This window comes from Leishmania major, chromosome 9 (genome assembly GCF_000002725.2).
Source record: "Leishmania major strain Friedlin complete genome, chromosome 9".
Classification (NCBI taxonomy): domain Eukaryota; phylum Euglenozoa; class Kinetoplastea; order Trypanosomatida; family Trypanosomatidae; genus Leishmania; species Leishmania major.
Window position 1 is genome coordinate 491,875 of NC_007250.2, and position 12,503 is coordinate 504,377.

General features: G+C 64.3%; 5 protein-coding genes across 5 annotated transcripts; all 5 read right to left on the reverse strand.

Annotated features, from left to right (window-relative positions):
• Positions 1-358: 358 nt before the first annotated feature.
• LMJF_09_1250 (conserved hypothetical protein) lies at positions 359-913 on the reverse strand (the record flags this gene model as incomplete). Its single annotated transcript, XM_001681246.1, has 1 exon — positions 359-913. One exon carries the CDS (start codon positions 911-913, stop codon positions 359-361), a length of 555 nt encoding a protein of 184 aa, XP_001681298.1.
• An 877-nt stretch (positions 914-1,790) lies between these two features.
• Positions 1,791-3,740, reverse strand: LMJF_09_1260 (conserved hypothetical protein; the record flags this gene model as incomplete). Its single annotated transcript, XM_001681247.1, has 1 exon — positions 1,791-3,740. The coding sequence occupies one exon, from the start codon at positions 3,738-3,740 to the stop codon at positions 1,791-1,793; it is 1,950 nt and encodes a 649-aa protein (XP_001681299.1).
• Positions 3,741-5,304: 1,564 nt separating this feature from the next.
• On the reverse strand, positions 5,305-6,342 carry LMJF_09_1270 (putative mitochondrial carrier protein; the record flags this gene model as incomplete). Its single annotated transcript, XM_001681248.1, has 1 exon — positions 5,305-6,342. The coding sequence occupies one exon, from the start codon at positions 6,340-6,342 to the stop codon at positions 5,305-5,307; it is 1,038 nt and encodes a 345-aa protein (XP_001681300.1).
• A 1,571-nt stretch (positions 6,343-7,913) lies between these two features.
• On the reverse strand, positions 7,914-9,017 carry LMJF_09_1280 (conserved hypothetical protein; the record flags this gene model as incomplete). The annotated part of the gene is made up of 1 exon (XM_001681249.1): positions 7,914-9,017. One exon carries the CDS (start codon positions 9,015-9,017, stop codon positions 7,914-7,916), a length of 1,104 nt encoding a protein of 367 aa, XP_001681301.1.
• Positions 9,018-10,042: 1,025 nt separating this feature from the next.
• On the reverse strand, positions 10,043-11,806 carry LMJF_09_1290 (conserved hypothetical protein; the record flags this gene model as incomplete). The annotated part of the gene is made up of 1 exon (XM_001681250.1): positions 10,043-11,806. The coding sequence occupies one exon, from the start codon at positions 11,804-11,806 to the stop codon at positions 10,043-10,045; it is 1,764 nt and encodes a 587-aa protein (XP_001681302.1).
• Positions 11,807-12,503: the final 697 nt, after the last annotated feature.

Here is a 12,503-nt window from a genome sequence, read left to right on the forward strand (position 1 = left end):
GAGCGAAGAGTGGTTCAGGAACAACCACAACCGGCGTAGGATAGGGCAAGCACGTACACCAAAGGCAGCACAGCATGAGCGAAGGGGAACGTCCGCTCCCCCTTCCTCCTCCTGCTGTGTTGCCGGTCTTCCACACGAGCAGAGGTGGGGCGGTTCAATGTGGTGGATGGAGGGAGGGCGCTCTGCGCTGTGCAGCGTCGGCGGCAACGGAGGCGAGGGCCGGTTGAATACGTTTGTAGCCTCTTGTACTCGAGAGAAACGCAGTTATTGTGTTAAGCCCGACTCGGCACGCGCACGCGCACACGCATAGGAGACGCCACAACTGCGCCGCCATGAAAGCTGGCCCTTGGCCGACGCTTCAATGCAGTGAGGAGGCGGCATGTGTCGCTGAAGTCGGTGTGGTGTCCAGCATCTTGTCTACAGCGCGAGCGTGGATGCGGAAGGCCGGGGTGATCCATGCGCCGCAGGAGCACTGCGACCCCGTCCACGACTGCATCCCGAGCTTCGCACGGCAGCGGGGGTTGCGGCAGTAGATTGTGTCCGGCTGCACCACGGCTCCGCTCGAGTTCGCCTCGCGCATGTCTTCTGCCACCCACGGCGTCTGGTCAGGGTCCAGGAAGAGGCTGGTGCAGACTTCCGCGGCAGATAACGGTCCTGATGACACATTGCCGAGTGCGCCGTCGCTCTGCAGCGGGCCACCACGTCGGAACTTGAAGGTCTTATTCGCCCCCTCCTGCGGGTCGTGCGGGAGCACCTCCACGGCGTCGAAGAGGCGCGCGCGACAGTGCCGGCACGCGTAGTAGTGCGCACGTACGTCGGGACCTGTCTTGCTCGCGTCTGGCAGCATGGGAACGTCGTCTACGTTGCCGGCGGCCGCCGACTCGACTGCGCGCGCACCACTCTCCGGCTCCATCGTGTTCCTGTGTCGCCGATCCGGCTACGCGAGGCGGTTGGGTGGGCGAGGCAAGGAACTACGGGGTGGGGTGTGTGGGTAGTGGAGGAGGGGGGGGGAAGGTACAGCGGGAGGAACGGTGGTGATGTGCCGGACACTCTCGGCGGTCGTGCTGCACCTTCTGTTGAGCTGAAGTGGTGCCCCGCCTATAAGGCGATGCTGGAGCTGCTCGCTTCCTGCAAAGACGTGCGCGCGTGTCCGCCGTGAAGTGCACAGGAACGCACAACACACGTGCCTGCCATCCATGCGTGCGCAAAGGCGAGAGAGGCGAGACAGGGGAAGGTGTCAGGACGAGTAGAAGAGATGGGAAGCCGTGAGGCGGGTGCACACACGCACACGCGCACGCACACCGATGCCGCCATCCAGTCGAGGGAGGGAGGGAGTGAGCGATGTGTAAATGTTGGTGCGCCTATGAAGGTACATGTATTAGGGCTGCGTGCGGCGCGGCGAGATGGCCCGCCACCGCCGTGAACAGAGATGAAAGAAAGGGCACGCGTCACTTCTGCCTGCGCGAGGGAGGGAGGAGGAGAAGGAGGGGGAGGGGGGGGGAGATCGGCGTCTGCGTGTGTCTGTGAAGGGCGGCCCTGCCGCACGCGCACGACAGCATCGGCAGCCATCAAACCGCACAGGACAACCTCTAGGCGCGCACAAGGACAGGCACTGCGTAAAGGGGTGGGCGCGGGGAGGGGGCAGTCCGTGGGTGCTTGGGTACACTCGTGTGCCTTCAATCAGACGCCTCTCTTCGTGTGTGCTGCCGGCGTTCCCTGCTGTCTCCTACGCTGCTCTTGCCTCGCGTCGGCCTTTCATTGCCTCGCCCCTGCCGTCCTGTCCCGCCGCGTTACTGGCGCTGCCGCTCCTCGATGGCCTCGACGAACTGAAGAAATTCCTGCGTGATGTGCGTCACTTGCGCCACAACTTTGAGCTGCTCGCGTGAGATGCGCAGCGAGCCCTGCGCCGCCCCTCGCGCAGCTGCCGCGCTGGCCGGGACTGACGAGGGGGTGGCCGTGGTGCAGCACAGCGAGGCGAGCTGCGGCCACTGCACGAGAAAACGCACAAAGTACAAATAATGAAGGTCGCCCGCAATGGTGTCGCCGGCGTCGGCCGACGCCGGCGCCATCCGGCCTGCATCGCGGCAGCTGTCCAAGGCACGCAGTGCGGCCCACTCCTGGAGCTCAGCAGACTCGGTTTCGTACAGTAGAAGGTGCGCTGCGGTGCACTGGTACTTCTCCGCCACCACCGCGAGCACGGAGAGATATAACTGTTCCTCTCGCGCAGAGTAGGCAAACGTGTCGACAAAGTCCGTGCCACTGCGCTGCGCTGCGAAGAATTTGACCACGGACTCGCGCAGAAGCTTAAGCACGTGACTCGCGCTACAGGAGGCGTCGATGTTCACCATCGCCGTCGATGCTGTCGCCGCCTCTGCGCCACCAGCCGCAGCTGAAGAATCGGAGGAGGCTTTGACGTCAGCGGGGGAGACCGCAGGCGGGTACAGCTCGTCGCGCGACACGGACACTCCGACTCGTCGCAGAGGCAGCCGCGTGTGGCGCACGTGGTCCAGGGTCAGCCTACGCCGCAGCAGCGGCGGGATCGTCAAGCTTGGCTGGAGAGGGGTAGGGCAGACCTGCGGCGTTGCTTCTGCGACAACCTGCACCCGAGACACTGGGACAGGGGCGCGAAGACGGCCACCGGAGGCGGTGACACGCTCATCCGCGCGCTCGCGTTTGCGCGAACCAGCTGCCACCGCGCTGCCGCCGATGCCCCCACTGGTCGCCGTGACCGTGTCAGCCGCGGCTGTCGGGCTCGCCTGCCCGGAGCGGTCGGCGTCATCACCGCCCGCAGTACCGCTTGCCGTCGCTGAGGGAGCGGAGGCCGATGCGTTGCCTTTGCTCTCGTACACATCCGCACCCATCGCCGTGCCGCGCAGAAATGTGGCGCGACGGAGGACAAAGTCGTCCACGCGGCGGTGCGCAAAGGCCTGAAAGGAGCGCGCGAGCGTCACCCACGACTGCACCTTCACATTGAAGGTGATGCAGTTGCGCACGAGCAGCTCGATGTCCTCACGGAGCCTCGTTAAGGACGCGGCAACGGTGTCGCCGTAGACGGTGGCGGAGCCACTTGTGTAGTACCCCTCCTTCGCGCGTTGGTGCATGAGGATGAGGTTCATGGGGCGCGGGCAAATCTTTCGATAGCTGTCGCGCAGGTCCGGGTACGCCTCCGCCACGTCTACGGAGAAGGCACCGCCGTCTTCGCGTCTATTCAGCGAATCCACCAGCTGCACCATCTCCCGCGTACTCGGGAGCGCCGCCGCTGCGGTCTTGTACGCCGCCGACGTGCCAGTGCTTCCCTTCTTTGGCGCGGTACCATCCGCCGACGCGTGCTCTTGCGACGCGCTCGCCCTCGGCAAGCGCAGACGCGACACGCGGCACCCGCCGTTGTGCTGCAAGACAAAGGCATCGATCTGCTCGAGCGCGTAGCGCTCAAACTTCGCCGCTGTCTCCGCGTACGCGCTCGTGGGGCCGTTATACGCGACGCAGTTCGACGCCATCAGGGCAATGTCGGCCTTGAGCCCTTCCAGACGCAAATCGTAGCTGTAGGCTCCCTCCAGCGCCTTCTGCGCGGCGGTCGCGAGATCGCAGCGTCGCGGGCAGACCTTCGTGTACGACTCCGCCAAGTACGGGTACGTCTCCAGGACATCTACGGCGAAGATGTGGTGGTCCTCGGCCCGGTCGAGCGAGCGAACGAGGGCGGCGACGTCCGCCTCGTTGTACAGCTTCGGCGTCGCCGACATGATGCGTGCAGCGGTAGAACACCAGGAAAGTGGCACAGACCACCACGAGCACTGGGGACGGGAGGACGCGGTACTCCAACGGAAACGCTTGCCACGGCAACGAGGTGGCGGCGCACCGTCACACGCATGCAGGTCGCGACGACCACACAGACAGACACGAGGCGGCTCACCTCTGCTGTTCGGAGGAAGAGGAGGACGAAGAGGGGCAAGTCGTCCGCAAAATGTGTGCGCTTGCAGGCGTAGAGGCTTCGGAAAGGACGGAGGGCGTTGGCGTGTGCGTGGATGGGCTGCGGGAGGGCGTGGGGGGGGCGCCGCCGGGCCAATCACACTCAAGCACGTTCACGGCTACTCTTCGGGAGGGCGTGGGGATGCGCGTGTGCATATGTGTTAAGGTGCGCGTTAGTGGATTGGCGGAAAAGGAGGGAGGCAAGGAAGAGAGAGACGCAGCTGACCGTGGCATCCGTCACAACAGACGTAAGGGTCGTCGTGAGCGCAGAGCGTGAGAGGCGGAGGGCGCAAAAGAAGGAGTCCCTTTCAGAGGAAAAGGAAGGAGGAAGCAGTCCACCGAGAGCCGAGCTGCCTTCGCCGCGTTGGACAAGGAGCCGCGCTAGACACACACGTACACACATGCAGACAGATGTAATACCTTCCCCCCTGCTGTGGAATAGAGATGCATACTTGTGCTTGTCTGCCTGTGCGTGCGTCGAGAAAGGTTGGCCCGACCCAGCGTTTCCGTGTTCGTACACCCACCCACCCACCCCCTCTGGCTTGTATATATGTGCGCCGTGTGTCTCATCTCCGCACCTCCTTGCGCCGCCCCGTCCTTCCGTTGCCCCCTTCCCTCGGATGGAATAAGGTTGTGCATACATCACACTTCTGCACGCGTCGTCCAGCGCCATCCTACGAACCGCAGAGCAACAACGGCGTAGACGTGCGCGTGTGGTGGTGGCGGTGGTGGTGATGGTGGTGACGGTGATGGCGGTCGTGATGGCGGTGGCGCGTCTGCTGTTGACGGTTGCGGGAGAGCTGCGAAGGAAGAGAAGGAAGGTGATGCCACATTTTCAGTGACAGTCCGCATCGTGGGCGCAGGCGCGCATGTGCACTTGCGCGTTCCTTTGGGGAGGGAGTGGGGTGGGCGGGCGAGCGTCGAGAGTGAGCGAAGGATGCGGTGCGCGGGCAAGGGGTCTGAGCAGGAGGACAGAAAACAGAGGAAGACATACCCACATCCATCATGAGTGCATACACATCAAAATCAGCGAAGCGACAAACAGGCGAAGGTGGACTTCCACAAGTCCGTCACGATTACAGACACATGCACAACGCAAGGAGGAATAAGGACGACCCCAGGGCACAACCGCCCGCCCTCGTCCCCAGAAAGCATCGACGCACGCCAACACTTATCACGCCGCCATTGTGAGCAGTCTTCATCATAATGGCGGCGAAGGCGGAGGGCAACATGCGCCTTCGTGTCGCTGCTCAATGAACGCATGACGAAGAAAGGAGAGACGTGTGCGGCGCTTGACTTTGTTCTTGCTCGGTGCCCCCCCCCCCACACACACACCGACTAGCGCAACGTCGGTCGCTTGTTCATGAAGGCCCGAGTCTGCTCGTACACGGCCATTGCCACCCCCGAAACAGGGCCCGCCTTGATGAGCGAGGCGGCCAAACCCCTGTAGAGGAGAGCGGGCTGGCGCAGCACCGGAAGGATAGCGTGTGCCTGTTGTGCCTGCACCAATGTCTTGATGGTGTCCAGCGGGAAGAGAAGCCCCCAGGTAGCCATGGAGGCGACTGCACCGGAGAGGAAGGCGCACATGCTTGTCTTTCGCGAAGGGCGGGTCGTCGTCGTCGTCGTCGTCGTCGTCTCCGCAGCGGTGCTTGCGGAAGGCGGCTCAAAGAAAGCATGCTCGCGCAGGACCGCGTAGAGGCCGAGGTACATGCTGGCGAAGCACACGTCCTTTGCCACGTTGTACCGAAAGCCACGGTAAAATCCGAAGATGCCCTCCCGGTCGTAGATGCTGCGCGTGCACGTCCAGGCGTTCCGCGTGTCCATGGCGGTCTGGAACTGTGTCTGTATCTTGATAACGTGCATGGGGCACCCAATCAGCGTCCCCACGCCACCCGCCACGGCACCGCATACAAAACTGTTGCTGCCGATCCCCACCAAGCCACAATGCGCGCAGTCGCGCGCAGCCTCCCAAGCGCCACCCGCACCACCTCTAGCCGCTCCATCTGCGCCGTTGCCGCTTGCCGACGCATCCCTGGCGAAGGCACGCATCCAGTCCCACAAGGCGAACTGCAAGCTGCGCTTGGCTCCTTCCATCAGCAGTGGAGGAGCTACCCCGCGGTAAAGGCTGCTTGGGCCCTCTGTCCTGGCCATTGACCACATCGTGCCAATAGTAGATCGGCACGTGTGCGGCCCGCCGGACTGCATGCGGACCTTCGCGGTGTCCAGCGGATGACCGAGCACCACGGTGGTGGCGCCCTGCGCCGCACCGGGGACGAGAGCTACGAGAGACGGCTTCATGGGGTGCAGGAGTGCCCACTTTCCCTCGTCCACCTGTGGCACGATGGGTGTGGGCCAAGAGGGGTCGGCCACGACCATCTTCGACTTGCCGGCGCCTCTTTCAGCGAGAGAGGGGTAGCGCTGTACGGAAAGACCAAGTCAATGACAGTTGAGTCGAAGGGAAGGGACTGTGTAGCCACCGGGCGGCAGTGGCGCATTGGCGAGTTTCCAGAACAATGGTAGGTGCCCACGCGCCACACACAGCGCGGCGCACAGGGATATATGAGCGAGAGAAGGAAGCAGTGAGCGGAGGAAGTGATGCATGGCGCCGTCGACTGTATGTCTGCATACACGCGCTACTTGAGAGAGAGGCGCGCGCGCCACCGCCGGATGAGAGGAGGCGGCACGGCAAGTGAAGACGGTGATAAAGTCTTTCGTTGTTTGCTCTTCAATATGTGTGTATGTGCGTTTATTTCTCTGCCGTGCAGCACGCGCTGAGTGCCACACCACGCCCCGTCACCGACCCTGCCTCAAGCTCTCCTCCCCCACCCCACCCCACACAGCCGCTCCCCACACCATGCCGGTCGCCACCCCTGGTGCATCCCCCCTCTCCCTCTCCCTCGGGGCAGCACACGCAGGCTCCTCCCCACACATCAGTGGGCCGTGCGAGGGCCGGGTGAGGCATACGCTCGAGTCGCCCTGACGCGTGCTGCCCATCGTATGGATGGCACACACGTGTTCACTGTCGAGCCTCGCCCCGACGCACCACCAGAGGTGGGCTCTGCACTGGCAGGGATATAAAGGGGGGGGGGGCTGCTTGGCCTCCCCAGCACAGAGAGCGAGTGGTGAGGTGTGTGTGTGTGGGGGGGGGGAAGGGGTGCACGAGGCCATGAGGTACCACGCGCTGAGAGGTGTGCGTCCCCCTCCTCCCGTCATCAGAGGGGGAGACGTCATGAGGAGGCCGAAGCAAGGGTGGCAGCACAAAGGCCGCCAGCCCGCTGCGTCCTCACCACGGCACGAACGGAGAGAGTGACACACTAAAGACTCACGGTGGCCGTCTCGACGGATGCGGCTAGCAAGGGAGGGTGGGAGCCATGAGAGAGCACCGTTGGGGAGAGAGGGTGCGTGCGTGCGGGGGTGCAGCATGGACGACACGCACGAGTGTCCTGTTCTCCCCCCTCTCTGTCTGTGTGCGGGATTGCCGAATCAGGTCACGCCGTTCGCTGGGCACAACCGTGAGGAGGGTGGGAGGGGGTCGCCTGCACACGCAAGCGCGCGAGCCAGGTGTGCCTGTGAAAGGCGTCTGCATGAGAGTCACCCGACACATCTAGACGACGCGTGCGCATCTTCGCATGTGCACCGTGGAATACGGCATGGCAGAGAACCACAGAGGGAGAGGAGGGGGGCACACACACGTACACATGCCAGAGAGCGATCAACCAGAGGGCGGCGAAAGGTGAAGAGCAGAGCGGGGAGAGGTAGGGGGTAGGGAGGGGGCAATGTGCGCGTGGGACGGGCACGTCACTCGGCCACAGCCACTCCTCACCCCCTACCTCTTACAGCGTCTCCACAACCGCATGGCTATGTACAGGGTTGAGTTCCACAGTAAGATAACAGAGACACACAGGAAGACTCCGCACACGAGAGTGCTGGCAGAGCGGCGCACGCCTTCATCGATTCACGGCGTACGGCTTCAGAACCCAGTCGCTGTGGCTCTCCATACAGCCAGGGCACGTTATGGGAAGGACTTGGCCGTCCTTGTCGCGATCCATATCCACGATTTCTCCATTCACGTCCACGCGGAGCAGGCGACGACCGCAGCGACCGCAGTAGTAGGCGCGACGCTGCACCGAGGAGACAGCGGAGATGACCGGGACGCTGCGCTGCTGAGTTGCCAGGGCGGAAACAAAACCTACGCGCTGGGCTGAGCGGCTGCCTGCCACCACCGAAGACGCCGTTTCAACCGCGGCGCCGGGCTGTCCAGCCGCGCCTGTTGCCTCCGCGTCCTTCGCGCGCAGTGGCTGCTGGCCGGGAAGCGACACAAGGTAGCGATTGGAGAGCGTTGTCGGCAGGTTCATGTGATTGCCTTCTTCGCTGAACGGCGTTGACGGCTGCCACGATGTGTGGCTCATCTTGCAACGCGGACACGTCATCGGAAGAACGTTGCCAAACGCGGAGGCTGAGAAGGGTAGCGGCGCGCCATCCTGATCCATCGCTAGCACATGGTAGCCGCACAGCATGCAACGCCACGAGACGTTCTTGCGCTGACGATAAAACGACGTCACATTGGTCGCTGCCGCCGTCAATGTGGCGCTGAACGACGCTGCAGAGACATCACTGAGTACCTGCGCGCTGAAGCTCGCCCCGCCACCAACGGCGCCGGATAGTTCCGCCGGCGTGAGCGACCGCATGTGTGGCACACGCTGGTTCTGATTGTGCAGCGCCGCCAAGGACGGCAGCGTCCCCAGCTGCCCGGAGGAGGCGAAGGATAATGGATTGGCCGTGGTGGCAAGCGGCAACGCCTTCTTGATCGACTTTCGGGTCCCATCGGCGGCTACCGACGCGAACACAGCCGGCGGTGACGCCTCAAGCCCGTAGAGCTCGGTCACCCAAGAGAGACTCTCCGCGGACCGCTTGCCGCGCGAGACCTCAGGAAGGGGGTGCGTGTGTGTCTTCGTGCTGGCCACAGAGGTGGCTGCAGCAATTGGAAAGCTGTTGCACAGCACTCCGCTGGCGGTTGTCGGCCTTACCGAGACACTCGTGGCGGTGGTCATGTCTCTTCCTCACCTTGAAGGAAAGACGGATGACCTCTAATGTGCTGCCCGCGTGTGTGCTGCGGGCGTTTGGCGAAGACGTGCAGGCAGGAGAGAGGGCAGAGGAAGACTGAGGATGGGCCGCGCGATGTTTTCCAGACCCCTCCAGGCGCACGCGTCTCCGTAGGAGGAGAGGAGAGGAGAGGAGAGGGACTGGCCACATTGGAAAGTACGTGCACAGCACGCGTGCGCAAATGCATGCGGGTGTGCCCGATGGGCCACGTTGGGGGTGGGTGGTGTGTGTGTGTGTGTGTGTGTATGGGGGGGGGAGTGGGTGGGGCGTGAACGGCAACGAAAAGAGAAGCGGTCGAAGCGAAGGCGGTGAAATCCGTGACTCGCCGCGGTGCCGTCACCGAGTGGACACATCGCCGCCAGCCTCGCAACCATCCCCTCTCTATCCGCTTTCTCCACCATCTTCACCAGCCCTTTTGTTCGCTCGGTCACGCCGGGAGGGGGTGAGTTCTCCCCCTCCTGCCTCGCTTGCTTCGCAAGAAGGAGCGGGTCCGTCGCACGTGCCGTCAGCGGCGATGTTGGCGCGACGCGTGCGCGTGTCTCTCGCCACCACCCACCCGCCCTCATCGTAAGAAGAAGTAACGGAAGAAACGACGCGCACACACTATTTGTACATGTTGCAGCGCAACGGAGAAGCGAGTGCGCGTCGAGGGCACTCGCACCTCAGAGACATCGAAGCCAATGCGCGCACCGAGACGCACGTGGGCTCATACGCGTGTGTAAACGCTCGGTGCACGTGAAGCGAGTAGCGAAGGGAAGAGGAGGAGGGGGAGAAGGGGGAAGCGGCCATCGCAAACGGGGAAATGAATCAAGGGGCCCAGCGGGGTGATGCTCCCACAGGACGGCCCATGGACCGAGCCACTGGCGTGGCGGACCACTCCTCCACCTTGGCCGACGCCGCCACCCCCTTCACCCCCACCCACCAACTGTGGCAGCAGCAGCAGCAGCACGGTATCACGTTCATGGTGGGCAGTTTATGCCGTGAGACCCTTGGCGCTTGCGGATGACCGCTTGGGCATCGCGGCGCCCTCTGCGTCCCCGCCGGCCTCGTCAGCGAGTCGCACCGACGCGCTTGTCAGGGGTGGCAGCTGCAGCGTGCAGACGCACGGCTCCGCTGCGCCATGCGGCCCACAGCCCCCAACGAGGTACACCATGCGCTGACTTGAGACAGCCACGGCAGCGTGGTGGCGCTGAAACACAGAAGCCGCCGCCTTCGGTAACTCCAGTCGAACCCAGCGAATCTTCACCACTGGCACTGCCGTGCTCGCGCTGTCCGCCGGCGTGCCAGCAGGCACCTCTGCAAGCTCTGCGTCGGCGCCGCTCATTACCTGCAGCAGCCACGCGTCCGCGCATATGGCGCCGTCGGCGTCGAGGCCGCCGACGACCAGCACCTCGCGCTGCACGGCATCCGCGACGAGGCTGCGGTGGCGGCTTGTCGGTGGGGCGGCGCCAGGCATTGGCACTGCTGCGACAGCCGCTGCGTACCGCGCGCAGGGTACCGCGCCGCCTCCCACCACACGCACCGGAAGCCACGCGCCGAGCTTGGCATCATAGACGGCCACATCCTTCAGCGTGGTGAGCGTTGCGGACGCGAGGGCAGACGCCTCGAGAGCGTCAGGGGAGCCCTTCCCATCTTTGCCAGATGCGCCACCACGCTTACCCGGTGACAACGCGCGCATCGCGGTAATCTTCTTCGCGCGTGCCCCCTTGCCAGCCGACGCGCCGGAGGCTACTGCACCGGTGTCGTCCGCTTGCGTGTGGACTTGTCGGCCACCCACAACCACCATGTATCGTTGGCTGAGGCTGCACGCGCCGTGCGCGGCCCGCGGTGGCGGCGGACCAAGGGCCGGCGGCAACCTGGGTGTCGTGCTCGTAGGCTCGGGAACTGCTGCTTCTCTACCCTCGGCGTTTCTGTGCTCCCCGTCTACCTGCTGCTTCTCATCCAAGCTCCCGGACGCGCCGTCGATCTCCTCCAGCGCTGCGGCGGTGCCTTGCTGCGTCTCGCCCCCGAAGCGGAGTAGCCGACCCAGCACACACGTGACGCTATGGTGGCTGCGGGTGCTGCTGATACCCGCGGCAGATGACGGTGGGGACGTGAAGCTGGGGTCTCCGTTGGCGCCGGTCGCGAACGCACGCACACCGGCAATACGACGAGCACCGCTCCAGCCACCGTCGGCGTACATCACCGACGGCCCGTCGGCACCGTTTCCCGACGGCCATGAGGCCCACCAGCAGGCGAAAAGCGGCCAGTCGTGGTCTTCCGCAGCCCCGGCGTGCGCACCGTGGATCGCATCCTGCTGCACTGCCCGCCGTGCCGCTCCCGCCCTCCATGCGCATGCAGCAGCAGCAGCAGCAGCAGGCGCCGCCGCCGCAGCAACAGGCACTTTGATGGCGGAGGCGCTCATGGCTGTTGGCACCCTCGATGGAGTCACCGCGGTGTACTCCCATACTGGAACTGGAGCCTGTTCCGCTGCGTGTGGTCGTTGGCACGGAGTGCCACCAACGATGCAGAGCACTGACTCACTAGGCGACAGCATTGCCGCGTGGCCCCACCGCGCGCCGCCCGTCAAGCACTCCTCGTTACTGGAGGCATCGGCACCGGTTGTCGCTGTCCAAGCTGATGGTGCGTTGACCTCCACAACCAGAGGTGGGCCGCTGAGGTCTTCGCCGTACAGCGCCGGTGGCCCGCTCGCCGCTGCGGCTGCCGCCTTTGCCTTGCTGCTCGACAGTTTGGGCATCGACACGGAGAGCCGCTCGCCTAACGTTGAATCTGCGTGAGCGGCGGAGAGAGGGGGAGAGGGCGACGTCGCGCTGCAGAGTCCGTGCTCGCTTGAGGGAGGTGAGGTGCGCAGAGGACCTCTGTAAGGGTGTCCGTTGTCCCGGCGGCAGCACAGCTGTTTGTGGGTCTGCGGAGGAGGTGGGCGGGAGAAGGGGGCGGGCCGTGTGTATTCGTGCGTGCAACACAGATGCAGACCAGGAGAGGGACAGAAGAGCGGCGAGGATGTCGGAGGCGGAAGAGTTGCCCAACACTGGCACCAGATTTCAGCGTTTGGGCCTCCCCACCCCCTCCGAGAGTGGAGGGCCCGTGCTTGCGTGCGTGTGTGGGTGGGGAGAGGGCACACTGACATACATTCGTGTGTGCTTATGGGCTGTCGAGCGAGGCTGGATGTGGCCTGAGGTGTCGGGGACGAGAGACGGGCAAACCCTTGAGACGTGCGCCGACACTCACAGGCACAGAAGGAGAAAGGCAGACAGAAGAAGAGGAGGAAGCACTCAAGCGAGCGGCGCTCTTCCGGCTGGCTATGGGCTTACCTACGTTGAAGCTGAGGTTCGAGAAGAAGGGGTGAAGGCAGGGCGTGAGGTGAGGTCTCGGGGGGGGGGGGAGGGGGCGGCACATGCTCGCTTAGGATGCGTCTTCGCTTAGCGCTACACGCG